This window comes from Triticum aestivum, chromosome 5A (assembly GCF_018294505.1).
Source record: "Triticum aestivum cultivar Chinese Spring chromosome 5A, IWGSC CS RefSeq v2.1, whole genome shotgun sequence".
In the NCBI taxonomy this organism is placed as follows: Eukaryota; Viridiplantae; Streptophyta; class Magnoliopsida; order Poales; family Poaceae; genus Triticum; species Triticum aestivum.
This window is the reverse complement of record NC_057806.1, coordinates 658673332-658696978: the sequence shown is the minus strand read 5'-3', so window position 1 is coordinate 658696978 and position 23647 is coordinate 658673332. Positions and strand designations below refer to the sequence as shown.

General features: G+C 40.6%; 1 protein-coding gene across 1 annotated transcript; it reads right to left on the bottom strand.

Moving 5' to 3' along the window:
- LOC123105716 (uncharacterized) lies at positions 1 to 22830 on the bottom strand. Its single transcript, XM_044527834.1, has 25 exons — positions 22593 to 22830; positions 22349 to 22490; positions 22162 to 22233; positions 21352 to 21453; positions 21095 to 21263; positions 20863 to 20961; positions 20255 to 20404; positions 18918 to 18957; positions 17877 to 17934; positions 16928 to 17016; positions 16070 to 16168; positions 15878 to 15993; positions 10428 to 10546; positions 9225 to 9295; positions 8638 to 8740; positions 7432 to 7571; positions 6191 to 6349; positions 6006 to 6109; positions 4652 to 4827; positions 3644 to 3833; positions 2919 to 3018; positions 1525 to 1693; positions 945 to 1027; positions 796 to 872; positions 1 to 576 (listed from the first exon to the last, which is right to left on the bottom strand). Exons 1-25 carry the CDS (start codon positions 22659 to 22661, stop codon positions 405 to 407), a joined length of 2868 nt encoding a protein of 955 aa, XP_044383769.1. The 5' UTR covers positions 22662 to 22830; the 3' UTR covers positions 1 to 404.
- Between the last annotated feature and the right edge of the window lie 817 nt (positions 22831 to 23647).

The window sequence follows — 23647 nt, the reverse complement described above, 5'->3', positions numbered from 1 at the left end:
TGTGACAAGATACTTTTCCCCGGTAAACTTTATCAAGAAAATCGACGGGCAGTGCACATAGGTATCATGTTCAAGGACTCGAGGGTAAGATGAACCCCAGTTCAGGTTTTGGTAAGATGGATTCAGTTAACCATGCAAGAAAATAGAGCCCAAAAAGGTATGCACCGTCCAGTGCATGTTTACACCCTTTCTGTGTCAGCTGTTCTAAAATGATGGGCCCGCAAGCCCCCTTGTCATCTAAATAAAGAGGGTGTGACTGAGGGTCGAACCCCTGTGTGCTGCATCTAGGCATTGCTTGAGTCTGTCCTGTCGCCTTTTTAGACCTCCACGGAAGATATCACCCATGGTGCAAGCATTTACAAGGATCATGTCAAACTGTATACCCAAGTTGAAAATTACTGTGCTCAGTTGATCTTGGGCTTCGGCCTCCTTGGTCGCAAAAGAAACCAAAGCAACCCAAAAACAACTATAAAAGCAGGGATGGTTGTCATGTCTAGCTGTACGTCAATTTTCCTTTGACGAGCACATTTTGCAGGGTGTAGATTTGAGATGGTTGAGTTCACAGCATGAGAAAATCTGACAGGGAAAAAACAGCACATCAGAATACCAGGCATGTACCAGATCATTCCAGTTGGGGACACGATCCATTTAATAAAACAAAAAAAACAACTTGAGCTTAATATTCTGATGTTTACAAATAAATATTCACAAATGCACATTAACAAATTCTACTTCACATAACAAAACGAATCGGACAAGACGTAAATAAAGTGTGAAAGCTCAAGGACTACTGACCCATTAGAAGCCTCCTCGAGCGACGACATGAGCTTTACCGCATCACCATACCGCAACCCTCTAGACATAAAGGCAACCTACAGACAAAACATTAGCCCCCTATACCAAAAATAACATAGGTAAAAGAGGCCTATCTGACAACAACTTACCCTTCTCCACATGTTAACAACGGAATTGTATTTTTCAACCATCACGCTCTCCTTGGTCTTGAAAATTTTAAAGCCTTGTTCAGCTGCAGATTGTTAAGGTTACAACAACAAAGCCTTTTTTGTCCCAAGCAAGTTGGGGTAAGCTTTGTTAAGGTTAATAGAAAAACATAATTGAATAAAATGCAAACATCCCTGTTACAGCGTTTTTGGCTAGGTTTGAAGCCAAAACATCCACTATAGTACAAGTTGGACTATCAATTGGCTAGCATGGATGTAAATTGTGCAAAAAAAAGTGTGGTGGCAAAAAAATGAATAACATATGGATGTTGGTTAGTGTACAAAGAAGATATTTTGCGCAAAATTTCTGCAGTGTGCATCATGATATTTTTCTCACAAATTTTCAAATGTGCATGTGTTTTTTTTTCAACTGAGAGCATGTGCCCCAACTATGAATCACTTGTGTGAAGTTCATAGTAGTTCTGTTCCAAGCCTCCAACTAGTTAAGTTCAAAGCAAGCATAAAAAGTATTACTCGCCGCTAATTTTCAAGAAATTGAATGACAAGACGATTATTAGGATACATGTCCTCTCTGTTATCAATCGTTGAATTGCTGAATTGACTACTCGTATGGATTCCTCCACTCCAGTAATAATATAGTTCCGAGCGATCACATCTTGCTGAAATTCTGAAAGTCGCCAACCTTTAGAACTAATAGATAAGGGATTACAACCCACAGACCATGTCCAGTCCTAGAAACATCAGACAAATAAGAAGGTATGAGAAAAGGAAGGGGCTCGAAAAGTACACACGCAAGCAGGTATTAAAAGGGGTGAAATAAAATCATGAAGGAATGCTAACAACAATGTGTATTAGGTCACATACAAGATATAAAGCTGCAATGGAGGATAATATAGAAGTTGTCAACAAGCAATGATGGACAATTCGACACAACTAAGTAACAAAAAAATGGAAATGTAAATATTTATCAGGCAAAGTAAATATTTATCGACCTAGAAAGGTGGTAAATGCCACAAAATTTTCCTTACCTATGACATTTAGCAGTAACTTTTCAAGTTTTATCTTGGCAAATATAAGTTAATCATATCGGAAGTATTTCAGCAATATCTGGCATAGATGAAAACTGTTAATAAAAATTTTATGCAACATATCTATTCCCTTTTCATGCATGTGGTTTGGTGGGTGTAAAGCCTACAAGTAGCTCCAATGGAATTAAACACTACAACTGATGAAAATTGATAGCACATGTACTCCCTCTGTAAAGAAATATAAGATCGTTTACATAGTGATCTAAACGATCTTATATTTCTTTACAGAGGGAGTACAACAGGAAGGTAATACATTCTGGATCGAACATCAAGTTAAGCCAACATGCACAATGGTTTGTTTGCGTCGAATACTGGAATTGCATGTCATAGCAAGACAATCATGGGATTGTGAAGACAGCATGTTGCTACGATATTGGTGTTAGAGCTGTACATACTTTTCATGCATTAGTTGTGTAATAACCCTATCATATACTCCCTCCGTCCCATATTATAAGAGCGTTTTTGACACTACACTAGTGTAAAAAATGCTCTTATATTATGGGACGGAGGGAGTAACTATATAAGGGGTATCTGCATATTTTCTACACCTGTACATGTATGTGGATCATAGCAAGAGAATCATGGGATTATATTGACATCATGTTACTAGGATATTGTTATTACATTTGTACATACTTAACATCTATATCTAAAAAATAACCCAATTGCACAAGGGGTTTCTGCATATTTTCCACACTCAGCCTACGGCCTCGTGGAAATAGAAGTTGCATACTTCCTTGCATGGTATCAGAGCCTAGGTTTAGGTATTGTCTTTCTCCCAATATATGTTAGGTTTAGGCAGGAGAGATATATGTTACACATTAGTCAACAAAGAATTAAACTGATAGACATGAAAGGCAAAACAAACCTCTGATGCAGTTTCATGAGCTGAGCTATAAGCCAGATGCATAGGAAGTAAACCAGATACATACTCAGCAGATGCAGCAATAGCCGCCTTAACTGGTTTCCTGTTTACAATGAGTTATTAGTACCATTAATGCAGTTGACTATAATGGCGAACATGTACGTGAACCCAAACTCAAAATGAGAAAGAAGACGGTATTAGCATGGGTACAATGTGTGTCAAGTTATGCGCTTGTTCTTATGACTGATGAAATAAGGGAGTTCACTGTGTTAGAAAGTCGACATGAGATCACAAACAAAACGGCTATTGTATGCCAAAGAAAAGTTAGCTGCCACATAGTTTTTTGCCCAACTCATATGGCAGGTGAAACAAATTATGTGTAAAATAATGAATTAAAAATGATGGTACAGTCCCATCTGTGGTCTCAAATCAAGCACACCCTAAATGCAGCAACCATTTGGCTTCATGAGAAAAAATTGGTCCAATTATATCTATTCAAATGACTTTAGTCAATGAATCAGAATTCAAATTTAAATAGGAAGTTAACATATGTTTACCCGCCACCTTTTAGAAAAATGGAATGTTTAAGCTTTGGTAAATGAAAATAAGGCTAGGATATTATATATTGCAAATGGAACCAGCCAGCAACACCAATGTTCTAGAATGGTAGCTCGCGAGGTTAACACCAATGTTCCCATAAAACTAATGAATAATACTACCAATCATACCTCAAATCCCATAAGATTGACCTCCCATTGCATTGTATGTGGCTTTCCCAAGAATCGACATCTGACTGAACCACGACGACCATGTTTGAAAGAGCCTTAGCTTGGTAATGTTTATCCAGTAATAGGGGTTCACTATGTATGAACCAGAATACTGGAACCTCCAATGTTGACCTGTGATTTGTATGTTCTCCTGTGTATAGAAGCAAAACATAGTTTATAATAATCCATCATACTGTAGCATGTGATGGTGGCCTAGGAGGTCATGACTAATACAAATGCAATTCAACATAGTAAAGACTTGCTCCATTTCTCTATGAACAAATCCCAGAGATGATAGTACATCAGTTCTTGAATACACGTTGACCTAAACACCACACAGTTATGGTATCAGTATGGCTACAACATAATCCAGAAAGTTACAAGCAAGACAATACATGGAAATGTTCTTGTGGTACATTAGGACTTTTGTGTTTATCATAGCATACAACAAAATCCAGAGGAAGATTCTATGCTTTCAAGTTATTTTTTTCTGGATCTTTTAAGCCCTTTTCCGTGCAAATGTTTTGTTGCCACAAAAAATGGCATCCAAACATTTTTTTCAACTGAAAAAACTAATTTGTATCACTATATGATTAATAAATTTTGCAAATACATAACTAGAAACGGAATAAACAAAGGAGTGTGTTGGATATCTGGTTGTCCAAAACAACAGATAAAGAGAATGGTGTTTAGCATTGCAAAAACAGATTCATCAACTTTAGCCTCATAAGATCAATAGCAGTATAGCACACAATCCTCGCATCAATCCATGCATGATGTTCTTTACTCATGTTCATCATCATATGCAAGACCAGACTTCAATCTGACAACTAAAACACATGCATGCGTGTGAATGGTCAACAGAACAGCATGAACTATGCAAACACTACCTTAACCGAATGGCATTCTTCAGGCTAAACAGCATTAAGTGCCTGGGATTATGAGAAGCAAAATATAACAAATCTATACCTTTAAGTGAAGTTTGCTCACTTAACTTCTGTAACTGGTGCTGGAGAATGGCAGAATCCAGGTATGTACGGACTGTGGACCTATAGGTACCATTGACCAATAGAAGTGGAACCGCGGCTGCACGGCGAGCCATAGAAAATGCCATCATCAATGCTGGTTCCTCTGACAATGACAGCCTGAACATCAACATGCAGAATTCAATCTCGTAAGAGTGGGGAAACAATTGTCAATATAGGTAATATCCACATAGGTAGTTTAGTCTTTGTGAACTACACTCAACATAGTTTGTGAGGATGTCAAGATAACTGTAAGAAGCACACAAGGCACACAACACTTTCTGGATTTTCCTGAATTTATATTCCTTATAAGCGAAAACTCATTTGGCTCTCAGGCGCCAGTGACCTCGCTATCCGGGGCACCTAGTTTGACCCAGCATCCATATGTCTCGCATCTAACCCATGCTGGTTCAGTTGTAAATATTGAACACGAGTCAGTATATAGATAACTAGGACCATATTCCTTGCTGTGCCAGGCACATTGATGTGCTGGTCCACTACTACTTATCTCATGTCTGCCTTCCGCTGAAAACGTCCTAGGTGGGTAGGTTTAGTTGTCAGTATTGTTAATCCATCCACACATAAACCAGTTCAATTAGGTACTCCTAATCTGCTGTGTCAAAGGAAATACTCCTGATCTACTTGTTATTGTATTGCTGCCAATATAACTTCTATTCATGGATTACAACACCATCATGTTAACAAGCAACGACAGATACTGTGTGAACACTAATAATGACTAACAGTCAGTTGTTAAGTAACAGAATGCCGCATCAGATAATTGTATCTATCCGCGTGAATCCTTGCATGGTTAGAGGTAGCAAAAAATAATTAGCAGACATTCAAGACAAATTTGTAAATACTATGAAGGATTGACAGAACAGACTACACCAACAATTTTGTACAGCACACATAAACAAAAGCCCCACCCATGTTCTTGCCCACATGAGACACAAATGAAAATTTTAGCCACTATTACAAGTTCATTACAATGATTTTTAGGGGGGTGGGGGGGGACTAAATTTTCATAAGTTGCAGATTCATCCATCCCAGTTGAAAGTCTCATGCATGAGTTAGCATAAGAGAAAGAAGTACATGGATTTCACATGCAGAGTCAGATCACAAGTAGATGCACATGAATTTCACATACAAGTTCTATCTTGATTAGTTTTAAACCCTGTAGTAAGTTTATCATTCCATATTAGTAGCTAACGAAGCACTTCTTTTTGCTCTTGCTGATGGACAAAGGGCAAGTAATAGGGCTATAAACCAAGATTGAGAAAATGAAGTACACGTACATGTGTTGGGTAAACATTGACTTCTGAGATGGTAACAACAAAGAACTAAGGCCATCTCTGATGGATTTTACATTAATGGGCAACTGCTTTATGTTCCTGGCTTTCTGCAAAAGAAAAAGGACAATGCAGGGGGTGAGTAACTTTATTGATACAGAAAAATAGGCAAAAAAATATATAATAGCTACCTCTTGTGTGACGAAGTACAACTGAAATGATAGCTTCTCATAGTAATGGTATGCTCTGTGAGAAACAGATGGAGCAATTACATGCCTCATAGAGCCCCATAATGTTGACCCCAGGTGTGCAAGAAATGAATCACGAGCCACTGTGTAACTATGATGTTCCTGGAATTACAAGATGGAATTCTGCTATTAGAATACCTGTAAAAACATTGTTATTAAAAGAATGATTAACACTAGGTAAGTGTGTTGATATTAGCAGAAAGATGAGTTCATATTAAAACACAATTTTAGTGTAATTCTTCATCCTGCTTTTTGTTATTGTGCATGTCTTACTCTCTGCCTTCCTTCCGGTTCCTGTGTGAACTGTAATGCATGGCCAAATCTCATCATACTTCCTTCTTACAAAACCATCCGTCCAATTTCTGTTTTTCGTTCTGACATGCAAGGTGCAAGAATGAACATGTGATGTTGTACATAATTATTTTATAATCTTTAGATGATTGTATCAAACTAATATAGCATCTTACTTGCATTTTATTTGTATTATCGTGTTATATACGATGGGCCAATGAAAAAATGGAACAAAACAAGACCCATCTGATTATTTCTCAGCTACCAGTTATATGCAGTTGGGATGTACCACACTAGAGAGTTAACTACTTGCTACAAACTTTATAATGTTGGCATCTATACTGTTACTTCCTAGGCTCTACCATGTTGTGATTAGCAACACTTTCTGTTACTTGATGGCAACCTGTCAACTGATTAATACAAGCAACTGCAGGTGGTACCCTACATTATTTGGTAGCAACCATAGAAGTTATCCATGTGACTCCATATTGTTATGTACCAGCTATTTATTTAAGTAATGAGTGTCAGTACTTGTGCATCCATCTAACCACTGGCACTTGTTACTAAAATAAAAATAACTGGGACAAAGCAATACAGAGTTAAATGGAGTAACTTCTATGAATGGTACCAAATAGTGTAGGGTCACCATTTGGTAGCAACACGTCTTCTTTTGTTAAGCCTATCATATGGTACACGATGGTTCAGACGGAGCACCAATTGAATGTTTGGTTAGCTTGATTCTTCTAAAGATAATAAGATGATGACATACAAGAACTGTATCTCCAATTGTCCAGTCCCCCATGTACATGACTACATGAGTAAATGTGTGCTTAAAAAGTGGCAAAACTGCATGCTCTCTGCTACAATGGTATAAGTAGTTGGACCAAGCTAACCTCAGAGGTATCTTTAAACAAGTTCCATTTTTCCATCCTCTTCAGGGCATCAAGAGCTTTCTTCTTATTAATTTCTTCAGAATCTCCACTATGGTAGCCCTCCAGTTCATTTTTCAGCTCGTGCATTCTCTGATCGAGTTCTGAGCAGAAAAATGAAGGTGGTAATTATGTTTCTGATAAAGTAATATTATGAACAGGATAAGACTCAAAAATGTAATTTACGAACGCTTCTGACAACTCGACCATTTTTCCAGGAAACCAGGGAATAAACAGGGCAAATTTATTAGAACTAATATTTTGATATTTTCATTATCTTAAACATATGCATGGATGTCAGGGAGGAGTAGCTGTGCTAGCTTGCCTGAAGCTTCTAGTCCAGCTATATCATAACATTTTTGAAGGAAAAGAAATACCAGTTACTTAGTAGCTTTCACAATCCATACGAAAACATGATGTTCATGCTTTTTTGGGTGGGTTAGGGGTTGGAGTACGGGTAAATACTTAATCCCTGGTGTGAGCTCCTGGACCAAAACAAATAAATAAACAAGTAATACGAAACAGCGGTGTAAGTGTGTTAAGGAGTATTAGTATTGGTCTAAGGGCATGTACAGTGGAGGCTACAGGAAGCGTTAGCCCCAGACATCCACGTAGATAAAGAGCACTGAAACAACCATGTGAAATAATCTCATCCAATGCTACAACCTCCTCACTGGCCCCACCTTTCTCCCTCGTTTTCTTCACCTTTTTATCTTTCTCTCTTGCTTTTCTCCAAGACCGCATGGGTGCAGCTTAGCTTTGCCATTGTTTATGAGGGAGAAAAGGAGCCAATGGTACACCTACATCGTCAGCAGCAAACTTTTGTCAGCGGAGAGACAACCTCTTCTGCAGGAACCCGTTTTTCTCTCCAAGCATCACTTTGAGGCATTTTGGACCACCCGAACCTACGTGGAGGCCTGAGGCATCTGTCCATCGTGTAGCGATGGCCATGCCCTAAGTCTCCTTATATATTTGTATAATCGTACTGGTTTAGATTTCCTTACTTGTACTCAAAGTTTCTTTTTATATATATTTGCCCCTTGGGCTATGCAATACAGATAAGTTGCTTCTTAACAAAGTCACAACTTAGACGACAGATATCACCTACAAGTTTACCACCATGTAGGATAGTTAAAACAAAGGTGCAAATTTATGGGCATCCGGAAGTACCTTTGCAAAGGGCAAGTTGTATCCTTCTTTTCATGCAATGCTTGAAAGCAAAAAGTTCATATACATCAATTTCTGCCAATAGGATATCCACCGCATGGTAATCCTGAACCAAAAGAAATCACAGTTCATATGCAAATCAAGAGCTGGTTTCATTTTTCAAGATGTGACAACACAACAGAAAAGGAAAAAAAGGTGCTAAGTAGAGAAAGCCCATGCCCCTAAAGGCAGTTGGGGCGTCATTATGCTGTGAGAGATTAACCAGCTGTAAGGCGACTTATCAAGAGTTCAGGCATCAGAAGTATCGTTTAACACAGTAAAGGAAACAATTTCAAGTATCCCAAATCTTTCTGCTCCCTCTCTTCTTGCCTGTTATGCTGCCAGAGCTCTTCCTACCTCTAATGTTTCATTAATATCCTCTCACTCTCGTGGTTGGGGTAAGACAAGAAGAAATTTTGTAAAGCAGCACCACCACCCTTTATTACAAATCTACTATGCCCCATCATGGAGATCAGAATATAAAGGTGTCTCAGTTGATATTAGATTGAGTTGGCAGTATAGAAGAATATGTAAACGAATACTGATGGTACCTCGCCAACAGAAGAAAACCTTTCTCTGATTGTATCTTGTAGACTTTCTTCAGCCTCTTCCTCTGTGATTTCTGCATTAGATCAACTACAATCACTTCATGCTGAACAAACAAATTGGTGAGAAATTCCTGTGCTACAGAACATTATTGTAGACGTACACTAGAGAAAATGCACTCTACAGCTCAGTCTGCCACCTGGACAAGCCTACTCACTAGCTCGCTTGGGCTCTCATACCTGCTTCGGTCGAAAGATATAACACGGAGTTGCAATATACGACCCTTAAGCATTATATGCTCTTATTCTATGTTTGAACTCTATGCGGCAAAACTAATCCCACCGCTACCACACCTGTGCCCCACAGTCCACTAATTTGACCAGGACGCACCATGCAAATAGGTTAATGCCCTCAGCTATAGCCCATTTGTGCCGATAAATGCCTGGAACCCCCTCAGTAAACATTCAAACAGTTTACCCTGCAGGGACACATGCATTTGTGCTGATAAAGCAATGGTCATAATCCAGTAAGATTCACAACACCCACATCAAGTTGCTCGGCCATTTGACAGCCCTCAAGCGTTATATTATTCACTCCTTGAACTCTCTGTGTGAGACTAATCCGATACTAATCACCAGAATGCTAGCCTTATCAAGTACAAATGACATCCATCGTACTTTTATGATAGCCAACATTCTTTATTTCAGCAAGACATATGTTCTGGATGGTTTCCCCTTTAGCTCAGTCAACACGATAACTATACACCTGTCTTAACTTGTGTTCAGACTTTTCACCAGTTAATAACTCTAACAACATTATAACTGGTGTACTCTATATAAAGCTAACAGAATTTGGAACGACGTCATGAAATGAATACAGAACATCTTATGTAGGTGGTTTACCAAAAATGAGTTCAAGGCATAAACAGACTGACATGGTTAATAGATCAACTGTTCCTATAATTAACTGTAAAGCAACGACTAGTAAGATAATATATGGCCTTTAGAACAAGAGCAATAAACAGTAATGTAATATTAAGAACATGCTGGCAGCTAAGGAAACTAATGGGATATAACTTTTGAAAAGGTCAATAAACATAGTGACGCCATATGCATACCCAGTGCATAAGTAACCAGGCTCTGAAGTGCATAAACAGGTAGTAATGAAACATCATATGTACAAAGAAAAATGAAAAAAAAAAAACTGACCTGCGACAGCCCCAACAGTTTTTGCCACATTTGGCAGAGTAAGTTCTGTACGAACACCATCCCCACCGACAGCAGGGCCCCAGGAAAATGGTCCGGCAGTAAGATCAACAAAAGCAAACCTGGAAAAGGTAATTTTAGTTAGAAGGGAACCAATCCAACCTCAAAAGTATAGGAAAGAGTATACACTGCCCCCTGAGCTTTGATGACATGTCTGCTTTGCCCCCAGAACTGCAAACCAGGTTTTCTAAGCATGATTATTTATTATATTCAGGCTGTTAAGAGTTATCTTATGTTACCATGTATAGCCTGTTACCACCTGTACATGTATATATAACTGGCCCTTGGCCCCCAGGAAATACAAGTTGCATATTTCCTAACATGGTATTAGAGTCCTAGCCCCTAGGTCAAAAAGAAAAATTAGCACGCTCAACTCATGCCAATACAATCTCGCGTCGCCGCCATCCTTCTCTGAGCCGACTATCATGCAGCCGCCTTCCAACTCCTCGTCTGGCCGACTATGCTGCCTCTCCTTTCCTGTCCATTGATCAGCACCATCCTATGATGCCCCTGGCCTCCCGTGATCTGTGTTGTCTGCCGCCGCCGGCCCCCAGCGCCCGCCCACGATCCACCCACAGCCCGCGTCATCTGTTGTCGGGATCCAGCATCGGCCTCTCATCCGGTCGCCTACGTCTACATCGCCTCCTGGTGGCCTCCATCCATGCAACTCTATCTCCCTTGGTCGTTCACCTCCTAGCTGGTTATTTCCTCTGCCCCAACACTCGAGGTGTTGGATTTGATCATTCGTCTGATTACTAGACTAGTTTGATCATTCGTCTGCTTCCGTTATAAAAAAAGTTACAATGAGTTTTGATGGTGCTAACTACACCGAGTTTGTTGCCTTTATGTGCATTCATATGCATGACCTTTGTCTCTGGGGTGTTCTTTTTGGCGAGGTCTCCTGTCTGTCGCACCCGGTTCCTCCTGTGTCTCATGTCTTCTACCCAGCCGACGCCACCGGCTCTTGCCACGGATGCTTCTCAGGCTGATAAGTATGCAGCAAAGGTTGTTGATGATGTGCGATTGATGCTTATGACCATCGGGTCTTACTATCGGAGGGCTCTTCACACTTACCGTGATACAATAGAGAGAGAGAAGTGCTACAGCTCTCCTTGCCACCGTTGAGAGTCTCTCGTGTAACCTCTGCTCCGACCCGCTCCACTCTTATCACCGACAGAAACGTCTGGCGATGTAGAGCTCGGAGGAGCGCGGTTTCCCTTTGTACATGGCGTATCTGGTTGTTGGAAGTGGAGTTGTGGAGATCCAGCTGTCCCAAGTGGCACGGTCCCCGACGATGGTGAAGCTATGAAGAATATGATGTGGACCCGATTGCATTTTTCTATCTCTATGCAGGGTCCTCTTCTCAAAAGTCAAAGACCTTGTCTGTAATTTTTGTTTTCCTTTGGGTTCTAATGTAATCTGCCCTTCATCACCACATTATTATTAACGCGGGTTTTGGGTCCTTCAGGACCCTACTAGTGTTCAAAGAAAAGAAACACTTACCATGATGACATGTTTGCTTACACTCAATGGTTTGAAAATGATGCTCATGTCGCAGTTGTTCTCAGTGTCAGTGCCAGCTTTCTACATCAACTTGCCTCTTGAGTTTATGGGCCTTACTCTCGTCTTTGAGATAAGGACTCATCATCGACAGCACCATTAGCATCTGGTAATGCCCTATACTTGTCTGTGGTCCGCTAGAAGCATGCTCTTCAGCAGAATGACTCCACTGGTGATGATTTCTACACACAGTTCTGGTATCTCTGCATTGTCGGTTGTGTACTTGCTAGTGTCGCCAGGTTGTGCGGTCAGATTTCTGGAGTTCTACGAGTTTTGGTCTCGGCTTCGCAAGGAGTTTGAGCCGCGGCATGCTTAGCTGTTAGCTCGTGACCTGTCTCTTATGGAGGCGCTTTCTAACATTTGTGCTTCATGTTGAGACGCACCTACGTGGTGCTGGTTTACTTGAGGTTCCCTCTGTGCTCGCTGCTCGAGCTCCTGCTATGTTTGTTGCACTGGCTCTTTCCAGCTCCACCACTCTTGCCCTCTCCTTCTGGTGGCAAGGGTCACTCCCGCAGTCACTGCAGCTACTGCAACAGGGATGGTCACGTGAATCTGGTTGCTTCAAGAAGAAGCGCCACATGCGCAACATGGAGCACACTACACACCTCTTTGACATCATCAATTGTCTCCTCAACTGAGGGGGATATTGTGAGACTTAAAACGTACACTCGCCGCTTCAGGTTCTTCTTCGATGTGTGTTGTCTTATGGCACTGAGCTACCACCATTACACAATAAGGTACATCCCCGTGGGTTCTGGATTCTATGGCTTCCTTTCATGTCTTTTGGTTCTTCCACCTTGTCCTCCATTAGATCTCTTGATTTTCCTGTTTATGTTCCCGCGGTTGATGGTACTCCTCTTTCTATTGCTAGTTGAGGCACTCTTACTGCTTTTTTTTTGTTCCCAATGTTGCTCATGCTCCTTGACTTACCATGAACCTATTTTCTGATGTTCAGATCAGGATCGTCGCACACAAGCTCTGGTTGGGGTTGGCATCATATTCCTTCCGTTGCCACCACTATTGCCAGCCCCTCAGCTTCCATCGCTTCAACTACTGACTCCTTCCAGCAGTCGCATCATCAACTCGGTCTTTTGGGGTCTGTCTCAACAAATGTCTCTTTAGAGTGCCAGGGTTGTAGCACAGGTTAAGTTACCTTATCATACTAGTGAGTCAATGTCTCGGCGTCCTTTTGATTCAGTTCATTCCGATGTATGGCACACTGCTCCCTTCACTTTGAAAGGGGGGCATCGATACTATATTATTTTTATAGATGATTTCTCTCGCTACACTTGGCTTTATTTTATGTCTTCTTGCGATGAGGCTCAATTTGCTGTCATGGCACACTCAGTTCTCTATGTCTATATGTGTGTTTCATGCTGACTCAGCTGGCAAGTATATCTCCAAGATGTTGCGTGGTGTCCTTACTGAGCAGGGTACACTTGCACAATTCCTGTCCTGGTGCTCATGCTCAGAATGGTGTGGCTGAGCGCAAGCATCGTCACCTTCTTGAGACAGCTCGTGCGTTGACGGATCGCCCCTCTCTTCCGCCTCACTTTTGGGTTGAGGCTATTTCCACTTCCACCTACCTTATCAACATTTAGCCCTCTACTGCTTTGTAGGGTGGCATTCCTTTCAAGCGTCTTTTTTATCATTCTCCTGATTATTCGACGCTCTGTTTATTTCGTTGTGTTTGTTTTGTTCTTCTTGCCCCCCATGAGTGCACCAAACTGACCGCTCGGTCTATCGAGTGTTTCTTCTTAGGATACAGTGTCTTTTCAATGGGTGGGGATATCTCTTTCTTCACTTTTCCTGACATATCTCTCACTTTGCCCCACCATCCCACTCATACTCATCCAACAGTTGCAGATCTGACGCCGCCATCTCCTATGGTTTCCTCTCCTCACTTGTCACATGATTTTTGCACCTTCCATCTCTGGTAGATTCTCTGTCTCCATCACCTGAGTCTATTTAGCCAGTTGCTCCTCGTATTCTTCCCTCTTTTCCTCGCTATTATGCTTGTCATCCACGTGTAGTGGGTGAGTATACTGATGTGCCATCTACTTCTGATGTGGTCTTGGTTTTCGTGATCGGCCTCGCCTCGCCATTGACCGCTACGGTTTTTCTGGCGCTATTGTACCTCGACTTATCACGATGTTGTCCATCCCGAATGGCAGATGAGATTGCTGCTCTTGAGTGCACCAGCACATGGGATCTTGTTTTTCTTCTTTGTGTTTGTCCCATCACTTGTAAGTAGGTCCACAAGGTCAAGGCTCGCACCGATGGTTCTCTTGAGTGCTACAAAGCTCGCCTTATGGCACGCGGCCTTCAACAGGAGCATGGTCATGATTACGATGGGACTTCTGCTCATGTGGCCCATATAACCACGGCTTGGTGTGGCCTCTGTTCGCCATTTGTCTGTATCTCAGCATGATGTTAAGAATGCCTTTCTTAATGGTTAGTTGCGTGAGAGGATTTACATGCAGCCACCACTTGGGTATTATGTTCCTGGTGGCATGATCTGTCATCTTCGTCCCTCTCTCTACAGTCTTAAGCAAGCCCCTCGCGCCTAGTTTGACCACTTCGCCTCCGTGGTGAGAGCCGGTTGTTTTTCGGCGAGTGCTCATGATCCTACGATGTCTGTCCACCTTTCTGCTCATGGGCTACTTGTCCCGTGGGTGCAGCTTGTTTGCCAACTATAACAACAGGAGTCCACACAACATGGATGCATACAGTTCATTCTGGTGGCTGGATGTCTTGCAACTGACAGGACATTTACAAAGGTGTCACGATTGTGGTGATTGGAGATGGAAAAACGACACTACTTTGGAAGGACTTATGGACCCAGAACGTGCTCACCGGTACACACCCTAGAGCCTTCTGCTTTGCTCGCAATGAGGATGCCTTGGTGACGGACATTTGAATGTTGTGGATCTGGGCGACATCTTCCATTCGCCGCTATCAATTCAAGCCAGAGAGGAAGCGAGGGAGATCCAAGTCATAACAGTTCAAGGCTAGCAAATACTATGTGTACTTGTTTCTGAGAAGTGCATGCTGATCTGGCCTTCAAATGGATTTGGAAATCCAAGTGTCCAACAAGACTAAAATTTTCGCCTGGCTTTTGCTAGCTGACCCTCAATACAAGAAACATGCTTCACGAGAGACATTTTAATGTCCAGGAAACCGTGGAACACCTATTCTTCCAATGTGATTTCAGTGCTCATTGTTGGGCTTCCTTGGCCATTCTTGGCCTGCCTCTGGATCAAGACTAGAGTTGTTACATGCAGGGAAACAAAGCTGAGGCAAAACTATGTTTATGGAGATATTTGCCATGGCTGAGCCCTCGAACCAATCCTGGCTGACCAGATTCAAAGAGGACCTCTCTCTGTTGGTTCATAGATCTAATGAAAGACTAGAGCCTTTCATAACCTCCTTTGTAAAACTCAATTTGGTGCTCTACTCTCTTTTGATCTCCTTGTTTTATCCCTCAAAATGGGAGAACCCCCCCCCCCCAGTACATATGTAACATATTTTTATTTTTAATATATTTCAGTGAGGTGCTCCCTCATGGTCTTCAAGGTTAGAAAAACAGAGAAAGGTGAAGCGGAGCAGAGTAGAACTTCCCAGACATGTGGTTGAAAAGAATTAAAATATATCTGATTAGCCAAGTATTTGCCACTTTGTAGTCCATGTCATCGACCAGTAGCAAAAATTAGGGTAGTTATTCTCTCCGGTTTCAGAAAATCAAGGGGTGGGATAGCTAATCTGGTAGTCAAATTTCAGGGGGGTAATAATGACTTTTTCCAACAGTAAAGCAAAACAAAATCATAGCAGACCTGTTTCTGCCGACCCATATATCTGTAAGGCATTCAGCATGCAAACCCTTCAAATCACTGGACATGAGTGCGCTCTCTAGAACATCATGCAGCTCATCTTTTGCACCGTGTAATATCTAACAAGAACACATGACGTTACTTATATATACATGGTAAGATATTTAGTTGTGTGCACTGATATAAGTGTGGCACCTGAACAGCTTTGTCATAAATAATGTCCTCTTTACTCTTTCCTGCCTTCAACAGTTCAAAACCGCTTAAGGCTTCCTTGCACTGTTTTGACCAATCACCCTGTACAAGACATGAAAAGGGCATTTTATTGAGTTACACGTAATATTGTCACGATTGGTTTTCATGTAACCTTGGGTTACACACAATAATAATCCACCAGTCATACAGTACATCTTGGCAACAAAACAAGTACGTTGAAATTAAACAAGGTACTTGAAAAGCACATAAGGTATGATCCAAACTAGCAGTGCAAAAAGTTGGTGCTGATTCCTACTGGCTTCATAGTTTTTTGCTTTCATAAGACTAACAACTGAATATCTAAACTCAAAAAGTTCAAGTGCCTCAAAACACAGGGCAGGTAATATAAACTGACTATGACAAACTAACAATCACATATGGATCAGTAGGTCCAAAGCTTAAGCACACTCGAGAACCAAACAGTGGTTGGATGCTTAGTGGATGGTTGTTACCCCGGAACACCAGGGATAAAACCCGAGTTTGGCACTTTGCTGTTTCATTAATGTGGATTATTCTTTCAGTGGGAGGCGACGTTCCAGTCGATAGCGAGGTGCGTGTGGTGACTTTGCAAATCTTTAAGTTCCGTGGCTCTAGTCTTTAGTAGACGATTTGTGTGTGTGTCTGTTTGTGGTGGCGTGTGTGTGTTTGTGATGGTGTGAGAGTGAGTGCGCGCATCTAGCTGTACTTGGTGTTTCTAAAGGAAAAGTTTGAGCACTCACAACACCCAAATTTGGGGTAGAAGTAGAAGACGAATAATATAGCACAAATGGAAATGCTGGACTGAAACAAAACAAAACATACCATATCCACGTTGTCAGTTGTGGTCCATGAAAATGATGACAGGGGGTGATTTTCATACAAGGGCCTTTTGTTGACTCCCTTCTCTATATCTGCTTAATACAGAGATGCTACATGGTAAAGTAGCGGAAAAGCATACCGTATAATTTTAATAAAAAATACAAGTGAGCTAATAGTGTTCTCTTCTGAGGGGTTTTACAGTGAAAATATCAACTTTTCCTTTACAAAGCAGAATTATTGCACAAAACAAAATATTTGAATAAAAGAAACACCATGTTTCTCAGTTGGGAGGAGTTGGGAGGACTGCATGCATAAAGTCCACATGGCCTTGGCCATATCTCAGTGCCAGTTTCCATCAACTAACCTGCCCCAGACCAGATTTTTCTAATGCTGAATAAATGTGTGGTATGCATAAAATGAATGCACAAAAGGCAGCTGCCCCAGTTTCCCTTTTCAAAACAGATGTTCGAGCACACTCTGGTATGTTGATTGCAGATGTGGATAAAAATATAAATTATTAAAAAGTTAAACTACACATAGATACGCTAAGTATCTGACAAGAACAGAACAAAGTTCAACATGGATATTATTTACAGGGATGTCAGAGAAAATTACATGACTGTTCAAGAAAATAATGAGCTAGGGAAGTTGTATAGAATTATGATAATAATATCAAAACCAACTCATGCAATCCAAAATTTTGGTATACCATAGTAACACGATATGGAGACAATCCTTATTCAGAAACCTATTTTTCAGCTTTGCATTTGCATAGACTAACTTCTGAGGAAGCAATGTCAACACCCACCGCATATATCTCTTATTGATCCAAATATTAAAATATGGGTCAATGAAGAGTTCTACTTATCATCTATATGTGTTTTCATCTTTAATGTTACATGAACTCAGAAATCAGAAGTTATAACATAAAACAGGAGAAGATAATATTTACCAAGATAGAGTTTTGGGTCCCTTTTAGATTGGTGTATCCGAGCTTGCAGGGTCTTATTCTGAAAAAATAACCACTAACATGTCATGTTCCAAAAAATTACAGCTTTACTCACTAAAGAATAGAATACACTCAAGATCAATAGGGAAATTCACATTAAATTAAACATAAGTTGTGCAGTATCCATGTATAGAATAAGAATCCCATGGAATCATAGGACATACACATTAAAAATTATAAGCGCTTAATATGCAGAACTGAGGGACATATGTAACTGTTAAGAGTTACATATATACTCAAATATAGTCATTGTAAATTTCTCGTTGTATAAGGTGCTTGCTGCATATTTTCCACACCTATACATCTATAAATACTGGCCTTATTGACCGAACTCCTGCTGCCATGGGAACTGTTAGGTTTTATAGGCTTTTGTGAATCCTTCGCATCTCAACTTTTAACATGGCTAGAGAACCCTAGCAAAAAAATTACTTAAGGTTCAGCTTCTACTCATAACACTCTAGAAAATATTACTTGGAGGTTAAGAAAACAAACAAATACAAGAACATGACTTCAGGACCAACTTATCAGTAGAATCAATTTGACTTCAGATCTTTTTTCTTTACTTTTGTCTACTGTTCATCATCATATCTTCTATATGGGGACAATTAGTGACACTTGTGCTAATCGCAACCGTGCATATACTATTCTATTTTTTAGGGAAACATATATTATTCTATTGCAATAGAGTCATCTGTTATGGGTTACTGGACCACATGGGCCAAACCTAGAGTCCTTGACCATGTCTATGGGCCACATTCACTAAGCCGTCCTGCATAAATGTATCACACTTCAAGAGAAAAAAGCCATGATGCCTTCTTGTTGCCAAGCCAACAGCTACCAATTGAAGATAGTTTCATGTACAAAAAATGCCAGAACAACAATATGCACACCAAAAAGATTCATGAAATCAACATTCAACAAGATAGAAGCACAATGATATTCCTCAATTCCTTGCGGGAAATTTGCTAAAGCATGCAAGCATACCTCCCTCAGTAAGTTGATCTCAGACTCGGAGAAGCCCTTCCTGTGAACACAAATAGCACAAAATACAAATAAATGAGTATGAAAAGAATTAGATGATGAGCTATTGGTTGCCAAAATGTACCGTTACTCTTGAATAATGAAACAGTGTGAGAAGGAATGCACAAAACGCTACCCAGAGAAACTAGAAATCGACAACTTGTAGAGTTTGTACCTTTTCCATCTTAGCAGCAGAATTAGGCTATTTGAAATAAATAAATTTCTAAAAGGCAATACACTATCTAACAACAATTGCTCCAAGTCCAAGCGTTTCCGGAAATGAGATGGTTGTGTGCAATACATGGCAACATTGCACAATCAGATTCATATAGTAAAAATAGGTTTCTAGATAGGTCTGGGTATGTTAAGAGTTAACAAAACAATTTAGAACTATGATGTGTGTCATGCTACATAATTACTAAACAATATTACCAATTGTTCCATATTTGAAGATCAATAAATTGAAAAGGTCATATGTGTTATATGTAGATTGCCCAACCTCCTTCATCAGTTTGCTGCTGGTTGGTGCATGAAACTTGAGATGGTATCATAGCCAAGAGGTCTTGGCTTCAAGTCTTGAATTTCGCATTGTAAATAAAAAATTATTTCCCCCCTTTCTGTTCACGTTTAGGCCTTATCGAGCCACATGTGAGAGGGGGTGTTGAAGCATATCTGGATTACCCAACCTTCTCCATCAATTCGGACTTTTAATTCTCTACTGGTTGGTACATGAAAGTTAATATGGTATCAGAACCAAGAGGTCGTGTGTTCAGGTCTTGCCTTTCACAAGTCTTGGTGCATGAAACTTATTAATATGCACATTTTCGTGTTCAAATTCTCATTCGCATATATATATAGGCTCGTGACTGAACAGACAAAAGTGTCCAACTCAGCCATGTTTAGTAATGACCATCTTACATGATGGACAGGCATGGTCGACCCCGAAGACGATATATACTGGAAATATTGGCTACATCCCTTTGAGTAAATAATAACTGACATGACAATTTAGACATTGATTATTTAGTAAATAAGAATATTAGTCTTGCAGATTCTACCTGGCCATACATCATCCCGAACTAAGTCTTTAGGAATTCAAGACAGGCCATGTAAATTGAAATGTCAGTGCAGAAAATTAAATCCAAAAGGTTCATACCATGAAAAGTTACCAAAAAATGACACATCATGTTCTTGTTTTATGACAATATTGTCATTAAATGTAAATGAGTGCATCTTCTATCAGAATCATGTTGGTGTTAACTACACAAAATGTAATGCAACATAAATATCTGCAAACTCACCGATATCCATACTGAGTACTCTTTTCAATAGGCTTGGGGTTAAGAATGAAGATGTTGTATGCTTCTTGTATCTGAAGGTGATCAACAAGTGTTGAAAATACATGCTCCATTTGATCACTGTCCACTTGCCAAATCGCCGCCCCACTTTCACTGTATAAAGTAAAGAAAATAATATTTGTAAGCAATGATAAAATGAGGGAAATGCGAGGTGGCATCGTAGAAGTGATTGTAAAGGCCATCAGAAAGGATTTCCAAGTAACTGTACAGTAAGAAGGTTTTACCCTGTAACAAGTCTAAAAGGAATTATCAAAGAAAACTAGAAATAAACTATAAACCAATAGCTACACACACACACACACACACACTAAAGCATATTTCGTTGGATAATAAAAACACAAAAATCTTGGATGTGTTATTGGTTTGAAGCACTACATTGCATTTCCAAGTAACAGAGGGAGATCATAACTTAAGGTTCTTTGGGATGCACAATCAAAATTGCAGTGTCAGTCTACAGTTACATTTTCTGGTATATGCTTGCACAATATGAAACACTTTACCAAATTGCAGAATGTCAAGAACTGCAACAATGTGTTTCAAGAACATCTGACCTGGGATCTGTGAGATCTTCTCTGCGTGATAGAACTTTTACAGCATGTTCAAAGACAGACATGATATCTTCTCCCATATGTATTGCATGCACAGAAAAACTACACCAAAAAGAAATGGAAATGGAATAGTTGAATCAGTACTCATGGAAGCATACCATGGCCTAATTACAGAAGGGGGTAAAACATTGCATGATAAATTGGAACAACTGCCTTAAGTGTAGAGGTTCATTACTTGTGATTCACGTGGCTGACTAAAGGAAGATCATATTTCTTTAGTCTCTTAACGGTAGTCTTATAGAACGGGCTAAGAACTTCTCCAACTGGAGGGATTCTCGTATGCTCAAATATGTGATCAATTTTTGTAAACCAGCGCTCTAGTTCTTCACGTCCCAACTTAAACTCTGAAACAAATAGAGGGACTGTTAATGCTCGGTACAAACAAAAAGCTAAAGGGAATAGTATTATTGCATAGGTATATACATAATTTACCATGGCCCCCTTTGCCATCAAATCCCATAAAGATGAAGTTGACAGGGATTGAAAAATATATCGAATCAACTTCCGCCAGGTTCATATAGTTTGCAACATTACCTGAATACAACAGAAGAATAAGCAAGGGATAAGCACAGTTGTAGAGAGAAATATGTTTTCTGATAAGCAATTGAGCACACAATCTTAAGTCCTATACTATACATATCTCGTGTGCAATCGATTGCTTCAGATGCGCATATATTAGTCCTGCCATCACTCTAATCACCTCTCCACACAAAAATGAAGCCAAACCCTCAATATATGATACTTACCATGAAGCAACACCAAAAATAAATATGGTTGCCAAGAAAATGGCCACATGGCAATAACACTATCTGTAAAAAGTACACACGACGGGTTTGTTCATATCGAAGTTGCATCTGCCAGTTGCTCTGATCATTAATTCTCAACTACATACAAACCCTAACTTCCCTTCAATTCCCTTAGTTCTTTATTGCAGATCTTAGCCAGCAAGTTCTACAAGATACTGATATTGTTGTTACTGGCTAATGGTTACAGTGGTATAAACGAAAACGGTCATAGCACTCCTGCTGAAAGAATGGCGATAAGCCCATGGGCAGAAGTTTATCATAAGCTTTGAACCTACAATTCCAATTCAGAATATAACGCAGTGGCGATAACATCCAAACATTGATTTAAAAGAAGTATCACTGAGGGACTATGCTGAAGCTACTGAAAAAGAAGCTTCTGACAAAGCCTCGGAGACATGACATTGAAGAAAATTGATGAGCCAAGACCAGAACCCACCAGCTCTCGTGAAGTTGAGAAGCCCAATGTTGATGGAGTCCCTTGACTTCGAGCCCTCCAAGTCATCGAACTCTACAAAAATCAAGAAACGCATAAGCACCCCCGACCCCATAATGCCACAGACAAGCAGGAACACCAGGCAGGTGCCAGGACAGAAACAAAATAATAATGAAGTGAGGAACCGGACCTGTCCGCATGACCGATTCCGTCCAGAACTTGCTCTGGGGCTTCATGTTGAAGAGCGAGAAGACCGAGGAGCCGGCGTCGCGGCCGAGTTTGCGCGTCCGGGTCCCCGGCGTGGTGGGCTCGGCCGCCTCCGGGGACGGGACCTGCGGGCGAAGGGCGAAACAGTGGGCGTCAGGAAGCCGAGCGGAAGGGGGCGGAATGATCAGATCTGACCAGAAAACTAGGTTCGCAGAAGAGCGGATTACCAGAGCGAGCAGCAGGAGGACGAGCGCGGATACTAAAGGGGCGGCGCGTGGCCGGAAGGGGCTCTTCATCTCGCCGGGCGGGGCGCCGCGGCGCCGGACAGCGGCTGCGTCGGGGAGACCGGGAGGCGAGGTTTTGGGGATTCCGGATCAGGGGTTCGTCGCTCGCTACTGTCAGTTCATCGCGCTTGGTGATGGTGCGTTCTGTTTCTTCTGACCAGTGCTGGCCTCTCTATCTGTCGCAAAGGCATCGCACAAGTACTCGCGTCCTGGGCCTTGCCCACGTCCAGCGCTCCTCCGATTTTCTTTTCTTTTGTGTTTTCTTCTTTTCTATTGGTTTTACCAGACGGTTTTTCCAAAAAGAAACCGGCTGCTGATTTTTTAATGATTTCAAAAAATATGTAATTACAAGATTAAAATTTTACAGAAAAATAAAACATGTCCGTTAGTTAAGCAAATGTGCATGAATTTTGAAAATGTTCACGAATTATAAATTGTTCACACATCAAACAATATTCATGTTTTCTGAAAAAATTTAGTATATTTAAAATGTTGTCATATTTCAAAAATAAATGAATTTTTAAAAAATAGTATATTTCAAAAATTCTTGTATTTAAGATATATCCATGGATTTAAACATGAATTAGAAAGAAAAAAAGTGGAGAAACACATAAACAAAAAAAACCGAATAAACCAAGGTAAACCCAAAGGGAACTAGAAATAGAAGGACAAAGTGAGAAAAAGATGGAGGGCAATGTGGGTCGACCCAGTGCAGTCTCCTTGCGTGTTTGCCCATCAGAATGTCACGTAGACGACAAATAGATTTTACCCTTGACATTTTGCAAAGCTCTGAGTCTAGGCGGGAGACCGACCGTCTACGGTCGAGGATCCCATATGTACAACCGAATAAACTAGAACAGATCGGCGTATACTCGTGCTCTGCCACTCTTAATAGTGGCACAACATAATGAACTTTGACAATTTGTCTTGGCTCTCGACGGCAACATGTCGATGTGCCTTCTCGCGGCATGTTGACCTCTCGGCCTCTCGCTCCACAT

Bases quoted from the DNA above. Each gene is read 5' to 3' on its own strand.
- LOC123105716 (XM_044527834.1), bottom strand. From the start codon at position 22,661: ATGAAGAGCCCCTTCCGGCCACGCGCCGCCCCTTTAGTATCCGCGCTC. The intron at 22,491-22,592 runs GTAATCCGCTCT...CTTCGCCCGCAG, and splicing joins TCCTCCTGCTGCTCGCTCTG to GTCCCGTCCCCGGAGGCGGC. The intron at 9,296-10,427 runs GTCAGTTTTTTT...GATCTAATGCAG, and splicing joins AACTGTTGGGGCTGTCGCAG to AAATCACAGAGGAAGAGGCT.